The sequence below is a fragment of the Lactuca serriola genome, chromosome 5 (assembly GCF_051521515.1).
Source record: "Lactuca serriola cultivar US96UC23 chromosome 5, Lser_US96UC23_V15, whole genome shotgun sequence".
NCBI classification, from domain to species: Eukaryota; Viridiplantae; Streptophyta; class Magnoliopsida; order Asterales; family Asteraceae; genus Lactuca; species Lactuca serriola.
The window spans coordinates 336,387,095-336,411,981 of record NC_136412.1 but is presented as its reverse complement, the minus strand read 5'-3'; the positions used below and the strand labels follow the sequence as shown (position 1 = coordinate 336,411,981).

Sequence of the window (24,887 nt, the reverse complement as noted above, 5' to 3'; positions counted from 1 at the left end):
TATTTGATGAACTATGATATGTATAGGTTATACTCACTATCACCACCACTTTTGGTAAACTATAATATGCATAGTTCATGTTCACTAGTCACTATCACTATCCGATGAACTATGATATGTATAGTTTATGTTTACAGCCACTATTACTATTTCGTACACTACACTAGGGTTTGGTTCCGGTTTTTGGATTTAAGTCCACATTCAATTTCGCATTGTTAGTTTTCAACTATAATTTCTAAGTGTATATGTTAGAGTTATATAGAACCTAGTCGTGATTGGCTTAGAATTGGTGGTTCCGCCTTATTTCATGTTCCTCGTTTGGTTGTGGGCCTAGGGCAGACCCATTACATTCGACGTTTTATCTAACTTAAATTTTATATAACTCATGTACACAAGGAAATTATAGAAGGAATCTATAGGGAATTCCAGGATGCACTATTTCATAACATAGAAACTTACATTTCACATTTTGAGGAAAATATCGGATTTTCTGGATACATACTCTATCGCTTTTACAAGGAAAACAGTTTATTTCTCAATTTAAAACTCTTATGAACTCACCAACCTTTGTGTTGACACTTTTTTTTTTCAAAACAACTTGTATTCTCAAGAAATTACTAAACAGGTAAATCAACTGCATTCGAGGACGGGACGCTAAAGCGATAAACTCAAACTTATTTTGTCATCATGATGTTTTGAAACATGTAAACTTACTCTATGATGTAACTCTTTCAATTATATTGATGATGGTTGTGTTTGCTTTCTTCACTATTACATTTGTTGTTATGATACTATACATGAAGTTATCCACCCTCGAACGTTTCCGCCGATCTGGTTTGGGGGTGTGACATATATATATATATATATATATATATATATATATATATATATATATATATATATATATATATATATATATATACACACATGAGAAACATGGGGCGAAAATGAGTTTACGACCGTAAATGGGTTTATAGCCGTAAACCTGTTTACGGCCGTAAATGGGTTTACGGCCGTAAACCTGTCCGTAAACTCATAAAACATTACAGAAAAATACATTTTCCTAGAAAAGCAAACTATAAACCATTTTTTGACCCAACATGGCCTGATTCTAAAGCATTATCCCCCAACGGTTACTGTTCATGCGTCTTGCGACGTGCTGGTTGAAATGACATGTTGCTTCTATATGTTTCAATTTAAGTTATTATATATACAATTAAATGTGCACAAACCATTTTCTCAATACAGTTTACACATAGGAATATATTATAGAGTTACAAAAAATATAAAATTGTGACAAAAAAAATTTATTGAATGGTTTCTAATGGTTATTAGAGAGAGTAGCAACCCATTTATCCTTTTATTGGAATAAAACAAAGTACATTGCCTATATTGGTAGCTTACTTCTTCATGATAGGTGTTTTCTCCTCAAGTGTTGATGCGACCTTTCATGCATCAAATAAGCCACAAGTTACTTACCAACATCATCTATCTGCTATGTATCACCACTTTCATGCCATCCAAATTTCATTGGAATATCTTATCATTACGTGAAACCTCGTAAATATAAGCAAACCATAAGCTAAGAAAAAGAGAGGTGTAGAGAAGACCAGAATTAAAATTAGAAGGAAAAATATGAAAACCTGCATACATCATATGAAAGTAAATAGGGATCAAAGTAAACCTTATGATTGAATGCTCTGGTCTGTTTGTGAAGCAAGAAATGAAAATACCCAAGTTGCATTAGACTTTCTTTGAGACATTTCCTCTAACAACTGATATGGATACTTTTTAGATTCTCTAACGCTTTAGTCAACCTTAATGCCATCAGCAAAACCAAGCAAAATAAAATTCAATTCATACTTGTATTTGTATTATATCAAAGAAGTTCAGAAATGGAAAGGTCGAATTTTAGTTCTAAAAGAAGCAGATTACTGAGTTGGCATTCTATGATTTCTTGAACAAAGGAATATGAATTGTTTCAGCAATTATATAACTACTTACCATTATTGAAATAATTAAAGCGTTTAATCCTGAACTTAATGCAAAAGACCTGCAAAAATGAATAAAATTGAACATCAAATCATGATATATTGATGCCGATAATCAACTAAAAGTATTCAAAAAAATCTACCTTCATTTAATTATGAGACCAAAGATTCCATAAATGTTGCCATTACTATTATGAAGAAGTTAATAAAAAGCATCATAACTCAAATATTTTATTTTGTATATTTTATAAAAAAAAATGTTGCGAGGAATTTCAAGTTCCTATGTTCATATATTTGACTATTCTATCTGAAATTAGGGTTATGAACATTTCAAAACTTAAATTTTTTAACAAATAAATCATGACAGTTCACAAAACTAAGCAATTGGGTGTATGATGTTTAAAATGATCTCTATGATGGGAAGATCATATTAATCAACATGTATTTTTTTCATGTATTTAAGGAGTTCAATTTCATTTTAAGGTTCTAGAAAAAGAATTGTGATTAGGGTTCTAAAATCTATGGCTTTTATCTGGGTCACAAAATATCTCGCATGAGAACTTGTTTAGTTTTTTACTTTTAAAATACCAATTCTTGATTTGTGATAAGAATATAGTAATTAAGAAAAAAAAACCACTACTTCAATTTGTTGTTTAGCAATAGGATTTTAACAGAAATTATCCGTCGTGGTGTATGTATTATCAAGACTAACATCCGGATTTAGTTCCCTAAAAGGTAGCAAACCAGGTATAACCATATTCTTTGTCTTTTCCTCTTCTCAGTTAATAGCTATTTTGATGATCCTTCCATAATTCAAAATTAGTTGAAAATCAGTTAGATGAACCTATTCTTGGTAAAAAAAAATTAAGATTCCAATGAAGTAGGATACAAAATGATTTAGAGGAGTCTTTGAATATCAATATACAAGGGTACGAAAATCTAAAAGGTAATTTAATTTAAATGCGACTCACTTGAAATCGTATTCCAGCACCATCAATCCTCATCATCTCGCTTCTATGCAATATGTTGGAATACCCTTCTAGAAACCTCCATACTTCCAATTTCTTCCAATCACTTCAATGGTTGATGTATGTGTTTCTAATCTTAGGGTATACTGATAAAACCGAAAGAAATTATCAACATTGGAACAAATACAGGATAGTCATCGTAGTTACCTTTCAGCATCTCAGGTTGTGAGGCCTATGATTAAAGTCGCTGCAATTTTAGTATCCTCAATGTAAACGGAAACGAAAAAAGATGATACGTAGGGATGTCGAACCTTCTCTTCATATTCAGATTTCGAACGTTGGAATTTAGCGATGTCGTTCTATTTCTCGGCAAAAACATAAGATAGAGATGGCGGTGACCAATTAATGGTTTGATGGTGTTGTTGACCAGTCCGCTCTGTTTACGGGTTTATGGGCTTGGCTGATGGAAAAAGGCGACATTGTAATCTAGGTGCGGGAGTGGGAGAATCAATGTCTTCCAGATACAAGGAAGACATGTGAGTTGAGGAGTGGAAGATAGCAAATCGGCCAAGCAGTAACCCCAACCTGAAACCATGAATATCAAATGAGTTTTGAAAGGATAAGCCTCGAGACCAATCTAATTCTAATTGTCGATGGCGATGGTTTTTCCCGGTCCACTTCTCCACTGGTGTCGATGTCGGTGTTTTCACACCCACAAGGTTGGATGGAATCTGCAGCTGGAATAAATGAGTAATAGATGAGGTAGTCAGTTGAGGCGGTAATGGGGTTTTTGTTGTCCGTATTTAATTGGCAGCAAGTGGAGGTGGGAGCAGAGAACGAACACGTATCAAATATATAACAAAAGTAAATCAGTATAAGAAAAAAAATCCACCAATAGAAACAGAGTACTGTTCACTAAAGGGTTTGAAATTGATCTGTATATATAATTAGTTTTTTAAAAAAAATATTGAAGATAATAAGATCCAAAATATAATGATTAAAAATATTAATGATTTACAAAAAAGAAAAAAGACTTTTGTTTCAACTGGTTTATGATCTTTAATTTGTTATGATCCAAAAATATTTAGACTTAAATATTTTATAATCATTAATTATATATTTTATGATTCAAAATTAAATGATTCAAAATATATAATGATTTATAATTTCTGTTTGAATAAAAACTTTATTTAATTAAATATATTATTGATCCAAAATCGCATGATTCAAAAATGATTTGATTTAAAATAATTTGATTAAAAAATAATATGATTCAAAAATAATATGAACGAAAAATATGATGATCCACATTATTTTTTGAGTCCTCTACGGAGATATATATATATATATATATATATATATATATATATATATATATATATATATAAGATTTTTTTTTTCAGAAGGTAAGAAGTTTTTTTTTTCTATATATTTTTTTAGCGAACAAAACAAATGAATAACTAGATGAATAAAAAATAATATGATTCACAAAAAAAAATCCCAAAACTTCTTACCTTCTTATTTTTTTGGAATTTTTTCTTGTGAATCATCTTACTTGTGAATCATTTAGTGATTCATTTTGTTTTTTTCATTAAAATAATATGTAGAAAAAAACTTCTTACCTTCCTATCAAAATTTTCTTTTTTATTTAATCTTGAATATATATATATATATATATATATATATATATATATATATATACACACACACACACACACACACACACACATATATATATATATATATATATATATATATATATATATATATATATATATATATATAGGGAAGGGTTATTTGGAAAACAAAAAAACACTAAAAATCATAAAAATACTTACAAAAAATACCAAGACATCACAAAACTTTTTTTTGAATTTTTTTATCAAAAAATTGCAACATTTTTTTACAATTTCGCTGAAAAAAAAAATAAAAAATCAATCTTTTTTTTTTGTGAAAAAAAAATTCAATTTTTTTTATCGTTTTTGTCCTAAAAGTTGCGATTTTTTGATAAAAAATTCAAAATTTTTTTTTTTTTGTGATCTCTAAATATTTTTTTTATGCATTTTAAGGATTTTTAGGGTTTTTTGTTTTCCATAGACCCTAAACCTATATATATATATATATATATATATATATATATATATATATATATATATATATATATATATATATATATAATCAAGATAAAATAAAAAGGAAAATTTTGATAGGAAAGTAAGAATTTTTTTATATACATATTTTTTTTAGTAAACAAACTAAATAAATCATTAGATGATTCAAAAGTCAGTTGCTTCATTATAAAAAAATTGTCAAAAAAACACCATCATGATTCATTTTTAAGTAAAGTAAGAAAAAAATCACTTTTATGACAATTTTAGTGAATATAAACAAATACACCGTAAAATGAATAATCAAAATGTTATTTTGGGGGTTTTTTTTATGAATCATGTTATTTTTGATTCATTTGTTTTGTTCGTCAAAAAATATGTCAAAAAAAAATCCTTTTACTTTCATACAGAAAAAAAAAAAAAATTTACCGGATATATATATATATATATATATATATATATATATATATATATATAGGTAAATTTAATTAAGAAAATAAAAAAAGTTAATAATTGGAGAATCATTCTCAGGTAATTATTTATTTTTGCTGTTAAACCCTCCATCGTACCGATAGAAAGGGGAATTGAATACATATGTGTTTTTCAACCAAACATATTTCCTTAATATATTAAAAAAACATTGTATTTTTTTTTTTTGTATTTTAATTTTTAAGAGGTTGTTTTTATCGAAAAACTATTTTAAATATATCAAAATTCATAATTTTTTATTCTCTATATATGGACACCTATATTGATATAGTTTTAAGATAAAATAAAATTTTTACTTTTTTTTTTTATAGTTTAGCTCTCATTATTGATAAGTAAATAAAATTTATCAGATTTTATTACAGTATATTCGTTAATCACTTATGAATAAAAAATATGTTTAATATTTTTACAGTTAAACTATCATTCATATATGAATAAAACATGTACTAACTTTTCTCATAAGTTATATTCATAAATGAATAACACATTTATGTGAATTTTTTTACAGTTCATTTTTTATTAACATAATACTTATTCATATATTAATAACAAATGAACTGTAACAAAATATGATAAATGTTTTATTCGTATATAAATATAACGTATGACGATAGTTAATACACGTTTTATTTATATATGAATATATAAATGTAGTGAAAGATGATGTAAAAATTATATTTTAGGTAAAAAAAATTATTGCGTGTTATATATTCATATATAAATGATACTTAAATAGTAAAAAAAATTATTTATTCATAAATAAATAACGAATATATTATAATAAAAATCTGATGTATTTTTATTCACTTATGAATAATGCTAAAACTAATATATATATATATATATATATATATATATATATATATATATATATATATATATATATATATATATATAATATTTTTTCGATAAAAATAGCTCCTTAAAAATTAAAAAAAACAAAAAACTATATTTTTCTATATATTAAGGTAATGATTAACAGAGTTTAAGGAAACGTGTTTGGTTTGGAAACACACTTATATCCCTTATCCATTTCTGTTGGGACGCCCTTGTGTTTTGCGTAAAATAAATGTGTGGCTAAGAATGATTCTTTTATAATATTTTCATAATAACAAAAAGGCCTAACACAATTTATTAAGGCTGACAAAATAGGTGAAAGGTAATGGTGAAATGCATCGGGGAACGTTACATAAATGCATGTAATCGTATATAATGATGGAAAATGACACGATATAAGTAAAAATAATATGATAAGGAAGTAACAATGATATTTTACATCCTCAAAATGTTAAATGAAACACATTATAAAAATAACATGATAATGCATGCAACCAATACAATATTAGATGATATAAAAAGGTAGATATCTACACCTACTGCATAAAGGCATGTAATGATGTAACATGATGCAAAAAATAGCACCACACGATATATGAAAATAATATGATAAGAAAGTAAGAATATAATTGTACAATTTCAAAGTGTTTGATGAAATAACAGTTGGTGATCTTCGATAATGACTCATGGATAGTGATCTTCCATTGTTCAGGTTGTATAAAGGCTTACCTATATGGCTCACACCAATGAGGATTTATTAGGATAGACAAGAATATAGCACACTCGAATTGTATTGGTTAAGTGCTTTTTTCTTGTTCTACCCACCGACAAGAAATTTCTAGCCTCACCAAAAATATATAATGTCGTATTCATCTTATAAAAAATTTTAGTTGTAATATTTGAAAACTTGAAATCCATATACATGCATACAGCTTATTGAAGTGAAGTAAATAGATGGATTGCATTTAATTGATCACAACACCTTTTTTTTGTTCGATTATTATTTTAAAGGTAAATAATAATTAGTTATTTTCACACATAGGATTGATTAGTCTTATTTAAGAGGTCTTGACCACTTATAGAGCTTGAACTTTTGGTTTGAAGGCCTAATCATATATTTAAAGGGTCTTGACCACTGACAGAGCTTGAACTTTTGGTTTGAAGGCCGGAAATATAATATGTATAAAAGTTGGAGAACATAAGGGCCACAATTAAATTTTATAGTTTTAGGCCTAATATATGAATTTTTTAATAGTTATGGACTAGTCCTTAAGAAGATTTGTCCATGGTTTTGACATAAAAGTCCTTAAGTTTGATAAAGTTTGTCGTTTTTGGACGTGTTCGGCAAAACTAGTTGGTAGCGAGTAACTTGTAGTGGGTAGTAGGTAACTTGTAGGTGGTAGCATTTTGTTTGAACTAAATGCTACAAGTTTGTAGTGTTAAACGATGTTTTCTATTTAAAACGGAACGTTTTGTCAAACGTTGGAAGCTAAAAGCTCTTAAACACTCATTAACCTTATGTGTCGAACATATGTGACATTTTTTTGTTCGTTTGTTTGTTCGTTAATGTCAAGTTTGCCAAAAAGAATTCATTTTTTTCCCTTGTTAGCATTAATAACAAGTTTTCATGGACAAAACCGACAAAATTTGACAAACTTAAGGATTATTATGTCAAATTTGAAAAAAAAAAAACATTTTTGGTAAAAAAATAATAAATAAAAGAGTTGTAAAATTAAGGGTTTTTTTTAACAAACTTTGGGCATTAACAACAAAAAATCAAAGACAAAATTTACAAAATATGTCAAAAAGTATTTAATGTAAAAAAGCCCTTTATTTAACCAAGTTTAGTCTTTTTCAACTTTATGTATCGATGTTTGTTTATATAAAGCCACATATGTATTTTAGACTTTACGATTAAACAACGATAATCAATTATGTGAACAAATTATCGTACCGTTAATAATTATGAAAACAAACAAACAAATAATTAATATCGATGATTAATTACATGGACAATCATCATCATCATCATCACCATCATTATCATTATTATCAAGTTTATTTAGAAATTAGACGCATCCTTCACGATGAAATATAATCATAAGAAAGGTAGATGAAGACTATCCTGGTATCGAAAGAATTAAAACGAGACAAAAAAGTAAGACCAACATGAAGATTGTGAATATTTGATTACTGAAATCTGGACAGAATGACTCATGTCCTAAAAGATTTTGACATCGCTCGAAGGTTGTAAGCGTCAACGTAAAATCCCATGATTTAATGCAGATTGTCAATTTTTCATCATCTACAGAAGAACGAGTAAATGCAAAACAAATACTCGTAAACTGGAAGAACAAATAATTCTAAAACATACTACTTATTGAATTCACAAAGAGAAGAGAGCAGAGGAGATCTCTGTTAGTGTATAAATATTAGTATTGTTTTGTATTATTGTTAGACCCATTTTATTTAGCATCTTTGTATTTGGCTCTTTTTGATGTATACATGTATATATCTAGTCTATCAATGAATGGTGATTTCATGGAAAAACACCAAGATTACATGGTATTAGAGCCAATTCTCTTCTTCTAAACCTAATCACCCGTCTCTCTTCTGACGACTAATTCTTCTTCTCACCTTTCATTGGTTCTTTTTCTTCCCTTTCATTGTTCTTGTCTCTTTCACATTGTCTGGATCTTCGTCTGCTGGATCATCTTCTACAATTCTTGACAAGCCTTCATCTACAATAAATATCAAGCATGATGTCCCCTTGGTTCTAAATCTGGATCGTATGAATTACGATATTTGGCGTGGACTTTTTGAGATCCATTGCATTGGATACGGTGTCAGCGATCATCTTGAACCCCCCCAAAGACAAGATTCCTGAAGACAAAGTAAAAGAATGGAACCGGAGTTCACGTGGCCCATTTCTTATCAGATTAGCACCCCACTGCAACAGTTCCCATCAACACCAATTTTTAGCCCACAATAAGCTTATCAGATTAGCACCCCAGTGCAACAGTTCCCGTGACCCAACAACAATACTTAGCAAATCCGAAGTTCATGTCACTTCCTCAAATGTTTAATATTATGTCATTAAATGACCCGAGTCAAGATGATTGGTATATAGACACCGGTGCTACATCTCATGTTCACGCTAATGAAGGTATTCTCAAATCTGTTTTAGATAATCATTTATTTTCTTCATCTATATCAGTAGGGGACGGATCTTCTATACCTATGACTAAAATGAGACATTCTACTCTTCCGCACTCTAATATGTTTCGCCCCCTACACCTTAAAAATGTTTTGATCACGCCCTCAATCATTAAAAATCTAATTTATGTTCGTCGCTTTGTTCGTGAAAATAATTGTTTTATAGAATTTGACCCTTTTGGTTTTTCTGTGAAGGATTTTCAAATCAAACAAATTCTCATGCGATGCGAAAGCACTACTGATCTTTATCCAGTAACCACTCCAACTCCTCAAGCATTGCTTTCTATTTCATTGTCTCTATGGCATCAGAGTCTTGGTCATCCTGGTCATCATGTCTTCAAGCACTTAGTTCATAATAATTCTATTATTTGCTCTTCTAATAAAGACTCCAGTTTATTTCATGCATGACAGTTAGGCAAACATGTTAAATTACCTTTTAGCTTATCTTCATCTATTTCTATATCTCCTTTTGAACTTGTGCATTCAGATATTTGGACATCTCCTATTGCAAGTACTAGTGGTATCAAATATTATGTCATATTTTTGGAAGGTTTTTCTCATTATGTGTGCGTATATCCTTTACGTGCCAAGTATGATGTTTTTGATAAATTTGTTCATTTTCGTTCCTTTGTCAATAATCAATTTAAAACTGAAATCAAATCTATTCAATGTGACAATGGGGGTGAATATTACAATCATAAGTTTCATCAAATATGTGATCAAAATGGCATTCAAATGTGTTTCTCATGTCCTTACACATCTCAACAAAACGGTAAATCAGAACGCATGCTTCGTTCCCTTAATAATGTCATTCACACACTTCTTTTCAATGTCCATCTTCCTCCCACTTACTGGGTTGAAGCTCTTCATATGGTTGCTCACTTGCTTAACATTCTATCCACAACCACTCTCGACAATGACACACCATTTCACAAACTCTTTCAAAAACAACCCACCTACTCCCACCTTCTTGTCTTTGGCTGCCTATGCTTCCCTCATATTGAGCCTCCCAATAAACTCTCTCCACGATCTGTACCCTGCATTTTTCTAGGATATCCTACTAATCACAAAGGATATCGTTGTCTCAACCTTGATACGAATCAAATAATTCTATCCCGTCATGTTGTTTTTGATTAATCTATTTTCCCTTTCGGTTCCATGACTCCTAACACCTCTCATTCCTATTCTTTTCTCGATCATGTTCCTTCACCTATTCTTTTTATTCCTACCTCACAAAATACTTCTATTAATTCTGAGGGTGGATCTCTTTTCGAGACTCCCTCTTCCGCCAACCCCTCATTCGACTATCCGTGGATAACTCCTCTTACGGCAGCCCAACTTCTCCGAATTCTCCAATCTCTCCTCTGCTTTCATCACCTAATATTACTAATCCTTTATCTCAACATCCCATGTTTACTCGTGCCAAACAAGGCATCTTTAAACCTATTCAAAAACTTAATCTTCATGTGGACTCTAAATCTCTTGTCCCAAAGAATTATTCTCAGGCATTTAAAGATCCTAACTAGTTAACTACGATGACTGAATAATATAATGCTCTTATCTTTAACAATACTTGGGTTCTTGTGCCAAGACCACCTGCTGCCAATATTATAAGTTATATTTGGTTGTTCAAAAAGAATCTTAATTCAGACGGGTCCTTGTCGCGATATAAAGCACAATTGGTTGCTAATGGTAGAAATCAGCGACCTGGCATTGACTGTGATGAGACATCTAGTCTTGTGGTTAAATCTGCCACCATTCGCACGGTTCTCAGCATTGTTGTCACCCACAAGTGGCCCATTAGACAGTTGGATGTGAAGAATGCCTTTCTTCATGGTCATTTATAGGAAACAAAGTATATTCAACAACCTCCTGGTTTTCGGGATCCTTCTAGACCTAATCATGTTTGTCTTCTTCAGAAGTCTCTTTATGGTCTCAAGCAAGCTCCTCGAGCATGGTTTCAACGTTTTACAATGTTTATTTCACGCATTGGTTTTGTTCATAGTAGGTGTGACTCATCCTTATTTATCTACAGGCATGGATCACATATGACATATTTACTTATATATGTCAATGATATTGTTCTTACCGGTTCCTCTTCACAGTTGCTGACTCGCATTATCTTCTTTTTGAGTACGAAGTTCTCTATGACTGATCTTAGTGATCTTAATTATTGTCTTGGTATCTCTGTTGTTAGATCACCTGATGGCCTATTTTTGTCTCAACAAAAATATTTGAATGACATCCTTCAACGGGCGGGTATGCTCAACTACAAGCCGGCCAGAACTCTGGCTGACTTGTCTGCTAAATTTGATGGGTCTGGGACTCCTCTTGATGACGCCCACTTTATATCGTAGTCTTGCAGGAGCTTTGCCGTATCTTACATTTACGAGACCTGACATCACATATGTTGTTCAACAAATATGTTTGTACATGCATGATCCCAGGGAACCACATTTCAAAGCTCTTAAACGCATTCTGCGCTACATTCGAGGTACCACGGATCATGGCCTTCAGTTGTTTACATCTCCTAATCACGATCTTGTTGCATATTTGGATGCCGACTGGGCAAGGTGCCCAGTAACTAGAAGATCTACCTCCGGTTATTGTGTTTTCCTAGGACACAATCTATTGTCTTGGTCTTCGAAACGTCAAAACACTATCTCTCACTCAAGTGTTAAAGCCGAGTACCGGGGTGTTGCTAATACAGTTGCTGAGACATGTTGGATTCGTAATTTACACATTGAGCTTCGTTATTCGCCTCACCGGGCTACTATTGTTTACTGTTATAATGTTAGTGTCGTTTACATGTCTTCCAATCCCATTCAACATCAACGAACTAAACATATTGAGATTTGATCTCCATTTTTTTCGTTACAAAGTTGCCACGGGTCATGTTCATGTCCTTCATGTTCCGTCTTCATCTCAATATGCTGATATTTTTACCAAAAGTCTCCCCTTACCCTTGTTTCTTGATTTTCGATCCATCTTAAACGTTCGGTCTTCTCTGACCATTCTCACTGCGAGGGGGGGGGGGTATTAGTGTATAAATATTAGTATTGTTTTATATTATTGTTGGACCCATTTTATTTATGGCCTCTTTGTATTTGGTCCTTTTTGATGTATACATGTATATATCTAATTTATCAATGAATAGTGATTTCATGGAAAAATACCAAGATTACACTCACGAATTTGGGGTGTGGAATAATGGCTTGAATGTCATGTCATCAATGTAAAGGACCCAACATAATATAGATTGTGAGGGAGAGAAGAAAACAGAGAAATGGAAGAGGAGAATGAAGAGTGGCATAAAAGTTCATACCTAATCATTCGTCAACATCATTGATGTTGAGCGATGAAGGCGAAGCAAGGAGAACCGAAGGCGGAGCAAGGAGCGACTAATGCCGGAGGGAATGGCCAACATGGGGAGATACCGGTGGAGGATGTAGTCAATGAAAGGGAACAATCAGATGGAGGTGTGAAGAAAAGATGGAGGTGTGAAGAATTGAAAGTTATATTTTAAGTATTTTTAGAAAAGAGATTACAAATTCTTTTCGAAATATTTTTTCTTCTAAAAAACAAATAAGTTTTTTCCGCAAACATCTAGCCGCGCTAGACATAAGTACCAAAAAGAACTTCTAGTATAAAACAAACACAACCTTAGTCACCATAAAAAAACCACACTTCTAAACGGGCTAAATAAAAAGTGATTGGGCTCAAATCCAAAACTTGTTAAGAATGAAGTTAACAACTTTTTTTTTTGAACGGCGTGAAGTTAACAACTTAAAGAAGAATACATCTATCATATCAAGATTGTGGTTGCTCAAAATTTCTAAATATATTTTGGGGGCACCCTTTGATTATTAACAAGTTAAAACAACGATGTGGAGGATGTGGTAATGAGAAACCTAGGACACGATGTCTTTACATTCACTTTTATTAAAAGATTTTGGGATGTAATCGACAAGGACATTTACTTTGCTATGAAATTCTTCGAAGAGCATTTTACCTTTAATCCCGGAAGTAATGCATCCTTTATCACTTTAATTCCCAAGTCTAAAGACCTTTTAAATCTTGAGGATCACCGTTTCATCAATCTCATTGGTTGCATTAGTACAATTATTTCTAATGTCTTTGTCGAGCGCGAAAAGGCATTCAATACGCTTAATTGGAACCCATCTAGATGACATTTTGAGGCAAATGGGTTTCAAGGATAAATAGATGAAATCGATTAAAGATGCATCATCTTTTCTAAAACTTGAAACTAAAAACAAAAATAAATGACTTCACATAACGCATCCATGAACAGATGAATGAAGAAGCTCAAGATGAACACATATCACTATACAATATTATATATCACCGCAAGCAATTGTAGCACAAAACACAGAACAACATGAACGATTCCGTAAAATTGTGGGGATATAAAATCAAGCCAAAAACTAGCCTGTTTTCGATGCTAAAACTAGCATTATACATAATAATTACAATAAAAAAAAAACATACCTAAATTATCATTTCACCATGATCCTTGAAGGAAGACAAAGACACGACAGGTCATCTTCTTCAACCATAACCCTTTCAACCATAAGTTTCACCATGGATTCACCATCGACACCATGTTTCTGCTTCTGCTTCGCTTCCATAAACCCTCTATACAGAACACTATCAATCCAGTTCTTTATATTCTCTTTTCTTTCAGATAACCAACAGGATGCAAGAATCTGTAACATTACTTCATTCTCGATCTCCAACAACACATTTGATCCAACTGATTTCTGAAAGCAAACACTGATTTCTTTCAAAATCGTTTCTGCATGTGAGTCGAAATCGAAAGGTTTCATCACCACTTTTTCATCAATTCTCTCTAAAAACTCATCCAACCACACTTTTTGAGATCCCGATTCCGTTTCATCCTCACTCTCTTCCGATTCATCAACCGGAAGATTCAAATCAAAACCCGATTTCAATTTCTTGATTCCCGGTACCATTATCTCAAAATCCCCGATTTCAATAACTTTTCTTTTGTTACAAGTAACGGGATTTCGAGAATTTAACCGTACAGGTGAAAGGAGTACACTCGAGGTTCCGGGATCCGTGAAACTTTCAATCAAGATTCTCATTTGAAAGGGTTTGGCATTCATGATTCTTTCCTCGGAATAGCTGATTCCGTTTCCATTTCCGTTTCCGTTTCCGTCCCCTTCTTCACTACTACTCAAGGTGGTTACAAAGATGGCATCAGTGAGGCGGATTTCCCGACCACGGGAATCGGACAATTTCCCTGTCTTGATGGCCTGAGATAAGTTCTCTTTAGTGACAAAATCAGCCTTGTCTATGTGTTCAAGAAGAACAATTGACCGAGGTTTCTTGGTCAACTCTTCACCGATGAAATCCGTAATGGTCTTTCCTCTGAATGACAAATCAGAAAAATTTACAGTTTTCCTGTCAAAAACCGAGCTCCTGTGATGTATTTGGTTTTCAAAATTCAAATCTATAGAAATCAGGCTATCCCTGTTTCCAAACACAACTTCACCAATTGCTTGACTGATTTTCTTCTTCCCGACTCTATCGGGCCCACAAAACATAAACCAAATATTGCGCCTTTTGTCCCCGATTCTACACCGCGTAATCGTTTGGCTAATGGCACGAATCGAATCATCTTGATACCCGACTTTATCAACAAGAGCTTTGTATATTTGCTTAAAATCTTTTTCATAAGATTTTGGTATTTCATGGGCCTCGACATAGATTGTTCCTAGGCCCAAATCTGTTGTTATGGAAGTTGGTGGTGAGGATGATGGTGTAGTTGTAAAAAAGTCGACTGGTGGTGATAGATTTTTACATGGGATTTGTTGGTTTGAATCGTGGTGGTTGATTTCAGCCCGTTTGGAGTCGGGCTGAAATCTCCAATCAAGGTCCGTTCCCGTTTGGGAACGGACCCTGATCGGTGGCGATGAGGGATTGCCATGGAGACGGCGACATATGTCGTTCCATTTCCTTTGCAGCCCTGTCACCCTCGCATTGAATACACTGCCATGGTCTATAGCCTGCACTGAAAAGATTGGGCATATGTTGAAACTTATATTTCTTCGTATAAAACAATAAAATTTGGTTATTCCTATGTAAAAATAGCAGATTAAAAATATAGAGATATAATTATGAAGAAATTACACACCTGTATTCCAGTGTTTCCTTTGGTTAGATCAGATTCGGGATTTTGCAACCAAGAAGCTACACCCACGGACTGTTGATCAGCAACAGACACTGTCGTTCCTCCTTTAAGAACAATGGAAACTTCATGTTCATACTTCTCGTTGCAAAGGTCACAACGAGTTACAGATGGATCTGAGTTTCTTGATGAATTTTCCAATTCGGTTTGTATAGGGAAGAAGCCACCAAATGGCACAAATGACCCCATCAAGCTGTAATTATTATATCATGAGCATCGTACTGTGTGAGATTATGTAGGCAATATCAGAATTAGCTCCAAAGAGGTTTGTTTTATTTTATATATAATAATTTATATAATAATAACTGATGACATGGTATTTGTAGCTTTATACAAAATTACTTACTTGGATTTCAAGGGTTGTGATGCACCAGGACTCGATTTAGAAGACGTGATTGGAAGCAGATTCAAGTCCCATTCTTTCTCCAGGGATGGGAATTTGGCTGAAAGTTTCATGTAAGTTTCATAACTTCCAATGGATCCAATCAACCATGATTTCCCACTAACCAAATTGCTCAATTGTGAAACAAGATAGTCGAGAACGCCAGATGATTTCCCATCAAGAAACAGCTTCAATTCTCCGAGATTGAGAATCACACCGGAGTTTGTGCAGGTGTCGATGTTGTCTCTTACCTCCTTCAACTTCAAATTCATCATATCTTCACTCAAATTCCCAACAAGAAACTCACGGATCTCCTTCTGGATGTTGATTACATTTAATCCTTGTAATTCGGTAGGCAAGAAATCTGTTTTACCCATCTTTAAAGAATCTGTGAATCCAGCGAGGACATGGTCAGCGGAAACCCCGATTAGGAGTGGATTTCTTGAGGTTTTCTTGGCCAAAACTTGCCCGATTCTTTTGAAATCTTCTTCTCCTTGATCAACAGCGAATGGGAAATTAAACCCGGCCCGATTGGTATTCGAATCGGGTAGGTTACAGAGGAACAGAGGCGGAAACCTCATCATGGATTTCTGGAACCCAGAAACTGTTGGTGGATGTAAGATTGCGATTTTGATATCGGTGCTTCGGAAACCCGCATCGCCGAAAACCCGACTAACAATTGGGTCATCGAGAATGGACAAGATGAAGTGTTTGAGCTCGACTTTAACACACGACAACGAGGATTGAGAGTTGTGCAACTGTTGATGCATCTGGTACAAATGAAACGTCTCCGGATGCCTCCGTTGATTCGCCTGAGAACGTTTGATTGCAGCCATGAGTGAATTGGAAACCGGTGGTTCGTCATCTGATGTTTTGCTTTTAGAAGAAGGAAGACGATCGAGGGAAACGGTGACACAGAGCTCAAGCGCACGAAACTGGAGACGAGGGGAGTAAGCGGAGCTACGCGCCCGAGCACACGCGTCACGTAAGGTGGATGTCGGCAGGGACAAAAGAGCGGAGACGGCATGAAGAGAGGTGGTCTGGGAGTGACACCGCCGGCGGGCGACGGCTACAGCATCATCCAACGCACGCGCGGCCTCGTCAGTTAAACATTGCCTGGCTGAGCTGACCGGCGTTGGCATCGCCGGTAAGCATATATACACCCACAATTACACGTATATACAAAATCAAAAAATATAAAATAAATATAAAATCGTAGTATTATTATAATCACAGAAGCTTGCTGCAAATCTAAACGTCAATAAACAATTATTGAGTAGTGTTCACTTCAATGCCTTTTGCAATTATTTATTGAGATAGGTGATGAAGGGGGCATTTTTGTTCTTGGGTTTTTCAGTGGGGCCACGAAACAAACACATGGTGAGCATAGATTCTTGAAGAACATCAATGAAAGATTAGAAAGATCTTTCTGCCTTCGTCTTTATATGGCAGAATGGTAGTTTTTAGCACTGTGTGTGTGTGTTGCGTGTGTGTGATAGAGAAAGATGCCGTGTCCACTTGATAAACAAATGGGCCAAGCTCGGCATCAATGGAAGTCAAGGTCACTGTCATGCTTTTTAGAGAGAAAGAAAGTTGTTTTTGGATTCAACAACCCTTTAATCTAATTACATAATTCAACTTCGCCCTCACATATGCTTTTTAGAGATAGATTTAATACTAATTGGGATAAATTAAGAAAGAAAATTTTGGTGAAATAACCATTAGGGGGGGGGGGGGGGGGTTGGTTAACGAATTAACCATGAAAATCGAAGATTTGCTAAATGACCACGAGATCCGCAGAGGGGCTTCTGCGGACCGACTAATGCCTCTGTGGAAAGAGGATTTCTCTGAGGAATTACGTGGCAGGGGTAATTTAGTAAATTCACCAAAAATACCTCTTTCCTTACTTCCTTTGCTGCGGAAATAGACGTTCCTTTTGGGGGAGTTTGTTGCGGAAGACGAAGAACACGGGACTTCGATTGTTGCATCGACGGAGCAAGAATCAAACAAAAAGAAATGGTAAGGCGATTCCGGAAAGTGCAAGAATTACACGATGATGTCTTATCCGATGGGGATAAAACTCATGTAAGTGTTATCCTCGTTTTGAAATTGTATGAAACCCTAATTAACATTAGTAACGTCGATTTTTGATGTTAAAAATGTGTTATTAATCAATATTATGTTTTGTAGGGTGTATGTTAGTGAAATAGATCACAAAAATCTGGATTCTGCCATTGTTACCCGAAGAACAATTTCTCAGAGGACCATTCCGAAGAACGTATCCGCAGAGGACCTTTCTGCGGATTGCAAAGGCCTCTGCGGAATTAATTTTTTTTTTTATTATTTATTATTATTATTATTATTATTATTATTATTATTATTATTATTATTATTATTATTATTTTGACGATTCTGAATATGTTGTAAATGTGATTGGGATTTTGATAACAAACAATGTTTGTAAATGTGACTGGGATTGGGTAAATGTGATTACGAATTTTTTATAACTACTTCAAATAACAATGTACTTTAATAAATTTATGTTAATTAGCTTACGGTTGGTAGGATCATTTGCATTTTGTTCATTTAGCAATAGATTGATAACCAAGATTTGGTGTTGATCATGTGTTTAAATTAGATGTCACACCCTCAGACCAAGGATGGCGGAAACATCCAAGGGTGGAGGACTTCATGTATAGTATCACAACAAGTGTATAATAGTACTCAAAGTAAAACAACCATCATAAATATAATTGAAAACATTACACCATAGTATGAGTTTACATGTTTCTAATTTAATTACAAAATGATGACCAAAAATGAAATGTTTGACGATTTAACGTCCCATCCTCAAAAGCTGTAGATTTCCTGTTTCACTGATTTCCTGAGAATACAAGTAATTTTTGAAATGTCAACAATTAAGTTGGTGAGTTAATAAGCTTTTGGATGAAGAGTTTGAAAATCCTTTGTTTGTGAATGTATTGCATACCAAGAAAATCCCTTATTTTCCTTAATAAATGTTATGTAGTCTTAAATCCCAAGACCGAGTGTCTATGTGTTCCGAAATTTCAACGTAGTGTGCCGTTTTAAATAGATAAAACCTTTTTTAAGATAAAAGTTCCCGTAAACTTAAAATGTGTTAACTCCCTATGTGAGTCGCTATAACCATGCTATGACTAGATGACCTGCTACAACGTTTGTCAGACGTTTTAGAATTTGTATGACATTTGTCACCCGTAGACCTGCAGGTCCGGCTGTAGCTAGCAGCAAGGTGTGGGGTGTCAATCCCAATATAGATATATACACAATTTTCACGCTCTCCTTACAAGAGACTCTGGTTATAGCTTACAGGAATTTTAACCCGTACTCTAGGAGTACAATGAAGACGTGTCTCACAATTTACGTTAACGAGTTTACGTGTAGTATGTTTAGTGATGCATAACTATGCTTCTTATGTCCCATTATTTATGTTTGTAATACTAAAGGACTCTTACCATATAGAGAATACCTTTTTGTTACTAAATTGTAACTTAACAGAAAACATATATGAACTATGAAGTTATGAAAGACAAACACTTTGCTCAACATGTTACAAAGTGTTATGAAAATTGAAAGCTGCGAACTAGTTTTTAACATTTCTGCGCTGTTTTAGAAAAGTCATACGAAATCAAAAGCCAAATCCGTAAACCCTCAAAGTTTAGGAAATGTGTCTAGTTTGTTCACAAATTTTATTATGATTTTTATAACTTTCTAACTTGTGTGAAAATGTTCCTAATCACAGACTGGTCCGGATTCATTACTAAAATGGTGGGAAGTTTTGTATAATTCACCATAAATTGAGTAAAATTGGTATGGAGATGTGTAAGTAGTCATTTTAAAGGTAAAAACCCAAACTACTTGCATATGAAACAGTTTTGAAAGACATTAGGTCTGAGATAGTCAAATCAGTCCGTGATTTGGGCTCTACTTTTCTGTGAAAAGTTGAGGTATGAGTTTGAGTGACAATAAGGAGTGTTAACTTGTATTCCCCCCCCCCCTAAAACTTGAAGAAAAAACATAAAAATGTAGGGGTATGAACTCACCTTGTGGGATTTCTTTTCTGTGGACGATGAAGAAGGTGAAGTTCCAAGTCCAGAATACTTGGGGAAAGCTTAGGAGTTCAAGGAATCTATGGACAACATGATGATTTTTGAGTAAGAATCCTGGTGGAGAACTCATCGAGTGATTAATTTTCAAGATAATTGATGAAATACTTACCAGGGTGAATGTGCATGCAATTTCTTCCTGAGGCTTGGTTGACTACTAGAGAGATGAGGGAAAAAGGAAAATGTATGTTGGGGGCTGCACTTGGGTTTTATAGTGAAGGTTGGAAATCCAAATGATTAGATTCGAGAAAGATAATATGATGGAGTGTTGGTACAAAGATATGGATTTGCCTAGGTAAATGGAGTAATGATGCCAATAGGTTGTCATAGAGTGGTTATGGGGCATAGGGCGTGTCATAACCTTTTGGGATAAAGTTTTGTACAAAAGATACGATGTGGTGTGATGTTTTTCTTTGGTCATGATTTAAGAGGACGAGCTCTCACTTATTGTGGCGTGACTTGATTCTAGCTGACTACAGAGGTGAGTCCGCAGTCTATTTTCCCAATCCGGAGTCAAATTGCTACATCTGGAGTCAAATAGCCAGGTCCGGAGTCGATGCGAAAATTCCAGGGTGCGTGGAGTCACCTGATTCCGGATTCATCATATTCCGGACTCAGATGGCTTCGGATCATGAAGGCTCTTTTGTTTTACAAGGCTTTTCTCCTAGTTTAGAGTCGTGTGGTTGAGGAAAATTGGACAAGGAGTCTCAATTTGAAAGTGGATCCGGACCGAAAGAGAGCTCTGAACCGAAAGAGGGTTCCGAACCGACAGAGAGTTCCGGTCCGAAAGAGGGTTCCGGACTGAAAGAGGGTTCCGGACCGAAAGAGGGTTCCGGTCCGAAAGAGGGTTTCGGACCAACAGAGGGTTCCGGTCCGAAAGAGGGTTTCGGACCGACAGAGGGTTCCGGTCCGAAAGAGGGTTTCGGACCGACAGAGAGTTCCGGTCCGAAAGAGGGTTCCAGAATGAAAGAGAGTTCCGGACCGACAGAGGATTTCGGACCGACAAAGAGTTTCGGTCCAAAAGAGAGTTCATTAAGTAACTTCCCATTTTGAATGGTTTTTGGCTAAGTTAAGGGTTGAGATGCCCCGGTTGATTATGAAGAGTTAAGAGGTTTTCGAGAAAGGTCTAGGAGAGATTTCACATACTTGGAGAGATTGAAATAGACTTTGTCATATGCCCTTATAAATGTTTTCCTTCGTAGATCAAAGTTCGTAGGCTTAGTTACATCCTATTTTGAGTGTTATGCATCTGTGACAACCCGAAATTTTCTATCTTGTACAGTCAAATACTTCATTGAAAGTCAAAATCATTCCTGCTATCATTTAGCACAAATTGGAGTTTATTTGATCGTTATGAGCCTTGTACACTTAAGGGATACATGTCGGGGTTTATCTGCTGACGTTATAGCTCAAAGATCAAGTCTGAAACCCCTTGACAAGGAGTTCACGGCCACCACAAGGGATTTTACGGCCGTAAACTCCATGTGGGCCGTAAACTCCTCCTATATGATGAGTTGTTGGCCATTAATTCACTTCTTTCTTTCCCTTGGTTGATTTCCTCCCAAATCCTCTCAAGTATCATCCCGATCTTCATCCCCGATCTTCAAAAATTGTAAGTTTCTTGCACTAACTAGTTGATATCTTACATGATCTAGTGATCTTACATGTTTTCATCCGTGAAATCATTCCATTTTGTAGATCTTCAAGTTTCACCAAGAACACACACTAGTGTTCTTGGCCAAAACTGACCACTCAAGCTCATAGATCATAAGTACTCTTGATCTAACTCGTTGTACACTAGGTTTAACATGTCTAGGGCTTAGAAATCACAAAGAAACACAAGATCAAAGGATTTTACGGCCAAGACATGTTATTGGGCCGTAAACCCCTATAAGTGGGGCAAAATGCACCCTAGTCCCTTACCAAGCCTTGGAACTTAGTCTAGAACCAACCATCATTGAACTAGGGACTTCAAAAATCGAAATGGTACTTCCCACCATGAGTTTACGGCAGTAAACTCATGGGGAAGTGGTCCCCAGGCCGTAAACACAAGTTAGGGCCATTCTTGGACCTTAAACTCACCTAGCCTCTTGTTTAAGCCTTGGAACACTTAACCACTTAAGACACCTTACCTTTAAGCCTCAAATGGTGACCCATTAGAGAGTTTACAGCCAGGAGTAAACTCCCCTAGGCCGTAAACTCCATTAAGTATGGTCCATTGACCATAAACTCAGTTATAATGCCTTGCAATCTTTTGTTGCAACCCAATAGCCTCCTAACACTTTGACCAAAGTGTTTTCCACGCATTAGGATGTTTATACTTGTCTAATTAGTGTTTTAACCACTAATTGTATATATACATATGTCTTTATATGTTATTAGGATCATTGTGTGTGTTTAAGTCTTCACTTGACACCAAGCACTTGTCTGACACTTCCATACGATCCACTCACTGCAGGTGAGTTCATGCCCCTTAATTAACCTTTTAAGTGTTACTAAATGTTACTAAATGCTTTTATAAGGGGGGGGGGGGAATACAAGTTGAACCATGATAGTTATTATATCAATCACATGTGATTAATAACTAGCATACAAATGGATTTACTACACTTTTAGCTGTTTTACCAAACAGATTACTTCGAATGACTTTCTCAAACGTTTTTACATGTTAAAACTATTTATCAAACTGTCTTACATACTCTATGCTTCCTTTTAAACTCTATTACAATTGTGTTTCAAACAAAGGTTTTCTTATGCTTAAAACTGTTCTTATCAAACAAACTGCTTTCAAATCGTTTTATAAACTGACATCAAGTCATCATTTCTTATTTATTAAACTTTTCAAAGGTTTTACAAAACTTCTTTTATACTTTTATATTGTCAATTGCATTCCTATATATGTATAGTTATATAAGTAATGTTTAAAGGACTTAGAACTGCTAGCTCGCTTTAATTCCTTTTCCTTGTTTGGATGTGGCCTTAGGGTATCGGTTAGTTGTCTGAATGTCGTCTAAATATTAGTTATATAGCATGTATACATATATAGACATAAAAGTTCTATCCGTCAGTTCAATACCTTTGGGTAGAAAAGGTATACCTTCGGTTATACACGTACATTACTAGTAACTATAATAGGTATAGTTAGGATACCATTCCAAGTATAAGGAATCACATAAGAGTCAGTTCATTCATGAGTCTATACTAATACGTTACATACTATATGAAGAGATACGATTACATATAATTAGAAGACATACAATTACAGGACATACAATTACAAGACATACAATTACAAGACATACAATTACAAGACATACGATTACATAGATACGTTTACATAGATACGATTACTAGATACGTTTACATAGATACTATTATGTAGATTCTATTACATACGTTTCGGGACTTACCATTCCACCCCCAAGGTTGTTAGCTACAGTAGGGAAAATGCATATCGACGGGTGTCTACGGTTGTACTGTTCGGCGAGTTACCACGCCGTGAATATCCTAGTACAAAAGGATACAATTTTAGTTATTATATTATTTTCCTTTTTGCCTTTACTTTGTGACACATTCACATGAACGACGAGGTAGAATATATTTGATATAGATAGACTAATTTCCTTATTACTTTTATATTGTGACACATACACATAAACGATGAGGTAGACGATAGTTTTATAATAATAATAGTTATACGAGGGAAAAACCGTTACATTTACGGTGATGCATAGTTTCAAAACAGTCGGGTCTTGGTAGAAGGCTACTTTCAAAATAGTCGGGTCTTGGTAGAAGGCTACTTTCAAAACAGTCAGGTCTTGGTAGAAGGCTACTTTCAAAACAGTCGGGTCTTGGTAGAAGACTACTTTTTATACTAGTAGGAAATATGGGATTTTCTAGGGTTTTCAAACGTTTACAATTACTTACAAACATGTTCATTGATACAAACTTTTCTTCAAACATTTACAACTCTTTCTTTACAGTTTTACAAATCAAAGACACATAAATACTTATGAATTCACCAGCTTTATTGCTGATACTCCCTTTCAAAATAACTTATATTCTCAAGTTACAAATAGACAGGTACGACAACCAGGTTTTTTGAAGACGGAGCAGTCAAGACTTGTCTTTTATTTTGAATATTCATTATGTTGTTTTATACTATGAAAGAACCTACATGTACTTAAAATTATACTATTAATGCAATGGATGATGTTTTTGCTTATTTACTACTTTGCATTGTTGTGATACATTACATGACATCCTCCACCCCAGAACGTTTCCGCCGTTCTCGGTTTTGGGGTGTGACGGCATCCCTAAAGTGTATGTAATAATATCTTATAGAGTTGTTATTTCCCTCAAACTGATTAGGGTTTAGAAATTCTTTTTAAACATTTGAAACTCTCAAGTGTTACTTTGCATTAAGATTTCAAGTCATACATTGATAAACATAAAGAATCCCTACATATTGGCACTAGTTGAGTTGACCAGTTTGACTTTCTTTTGACTTTGACTTGAC

General features: G+C 34.1%; 1 protein-coding gene and 1 long non-coding RNA gene across 2 annotated transcripts; one reads left to right on the top strand and one right to left on the bottom strand.

The window, feature by feature from the left end:
• Positions 1-13,941: 13,941 nt before the first annotated feature.
• On the bottom strand, positions 13,942-17,710 carry LOC145055305 (protein SMAX1-LIKE 6-like). Its single transcript, XM_079003601.1, has 3 exons — positions 16,188-17,710; positions 15,788-16,034; positions 13,942-15,659 (listed from the first exon to the last, which is right to left on the bottom strand). The coding sequence occupies exons 1-3, from the start codon at positions 17,363-17,365 to the stop codon at positions 14,127-14,129; spliced, it is 2,958 nt and encodes a 985-aa protein (XP_078859727.1). The 5' UTR covers positions 17,366-17,710; the 3' UTR covers positions 13,942-14,126.
• Positions 17,711-17,978: 268 nt separating this feature from the next.
• Positions 17,979-18,730, top strand: LOC145052011 (uncharacterized). The gene is made up of 2 exons (XR_013683902.1): positions 17,979-18,308; positions 18,414-18,730. It is a non-coding gene; the product is annotated as an uncharacterized LOC145052011 (long non-coding RNA).
• The last annotated feature ends 6,157 nt before the right edge of the window (positions 18,731-24,887 follow it).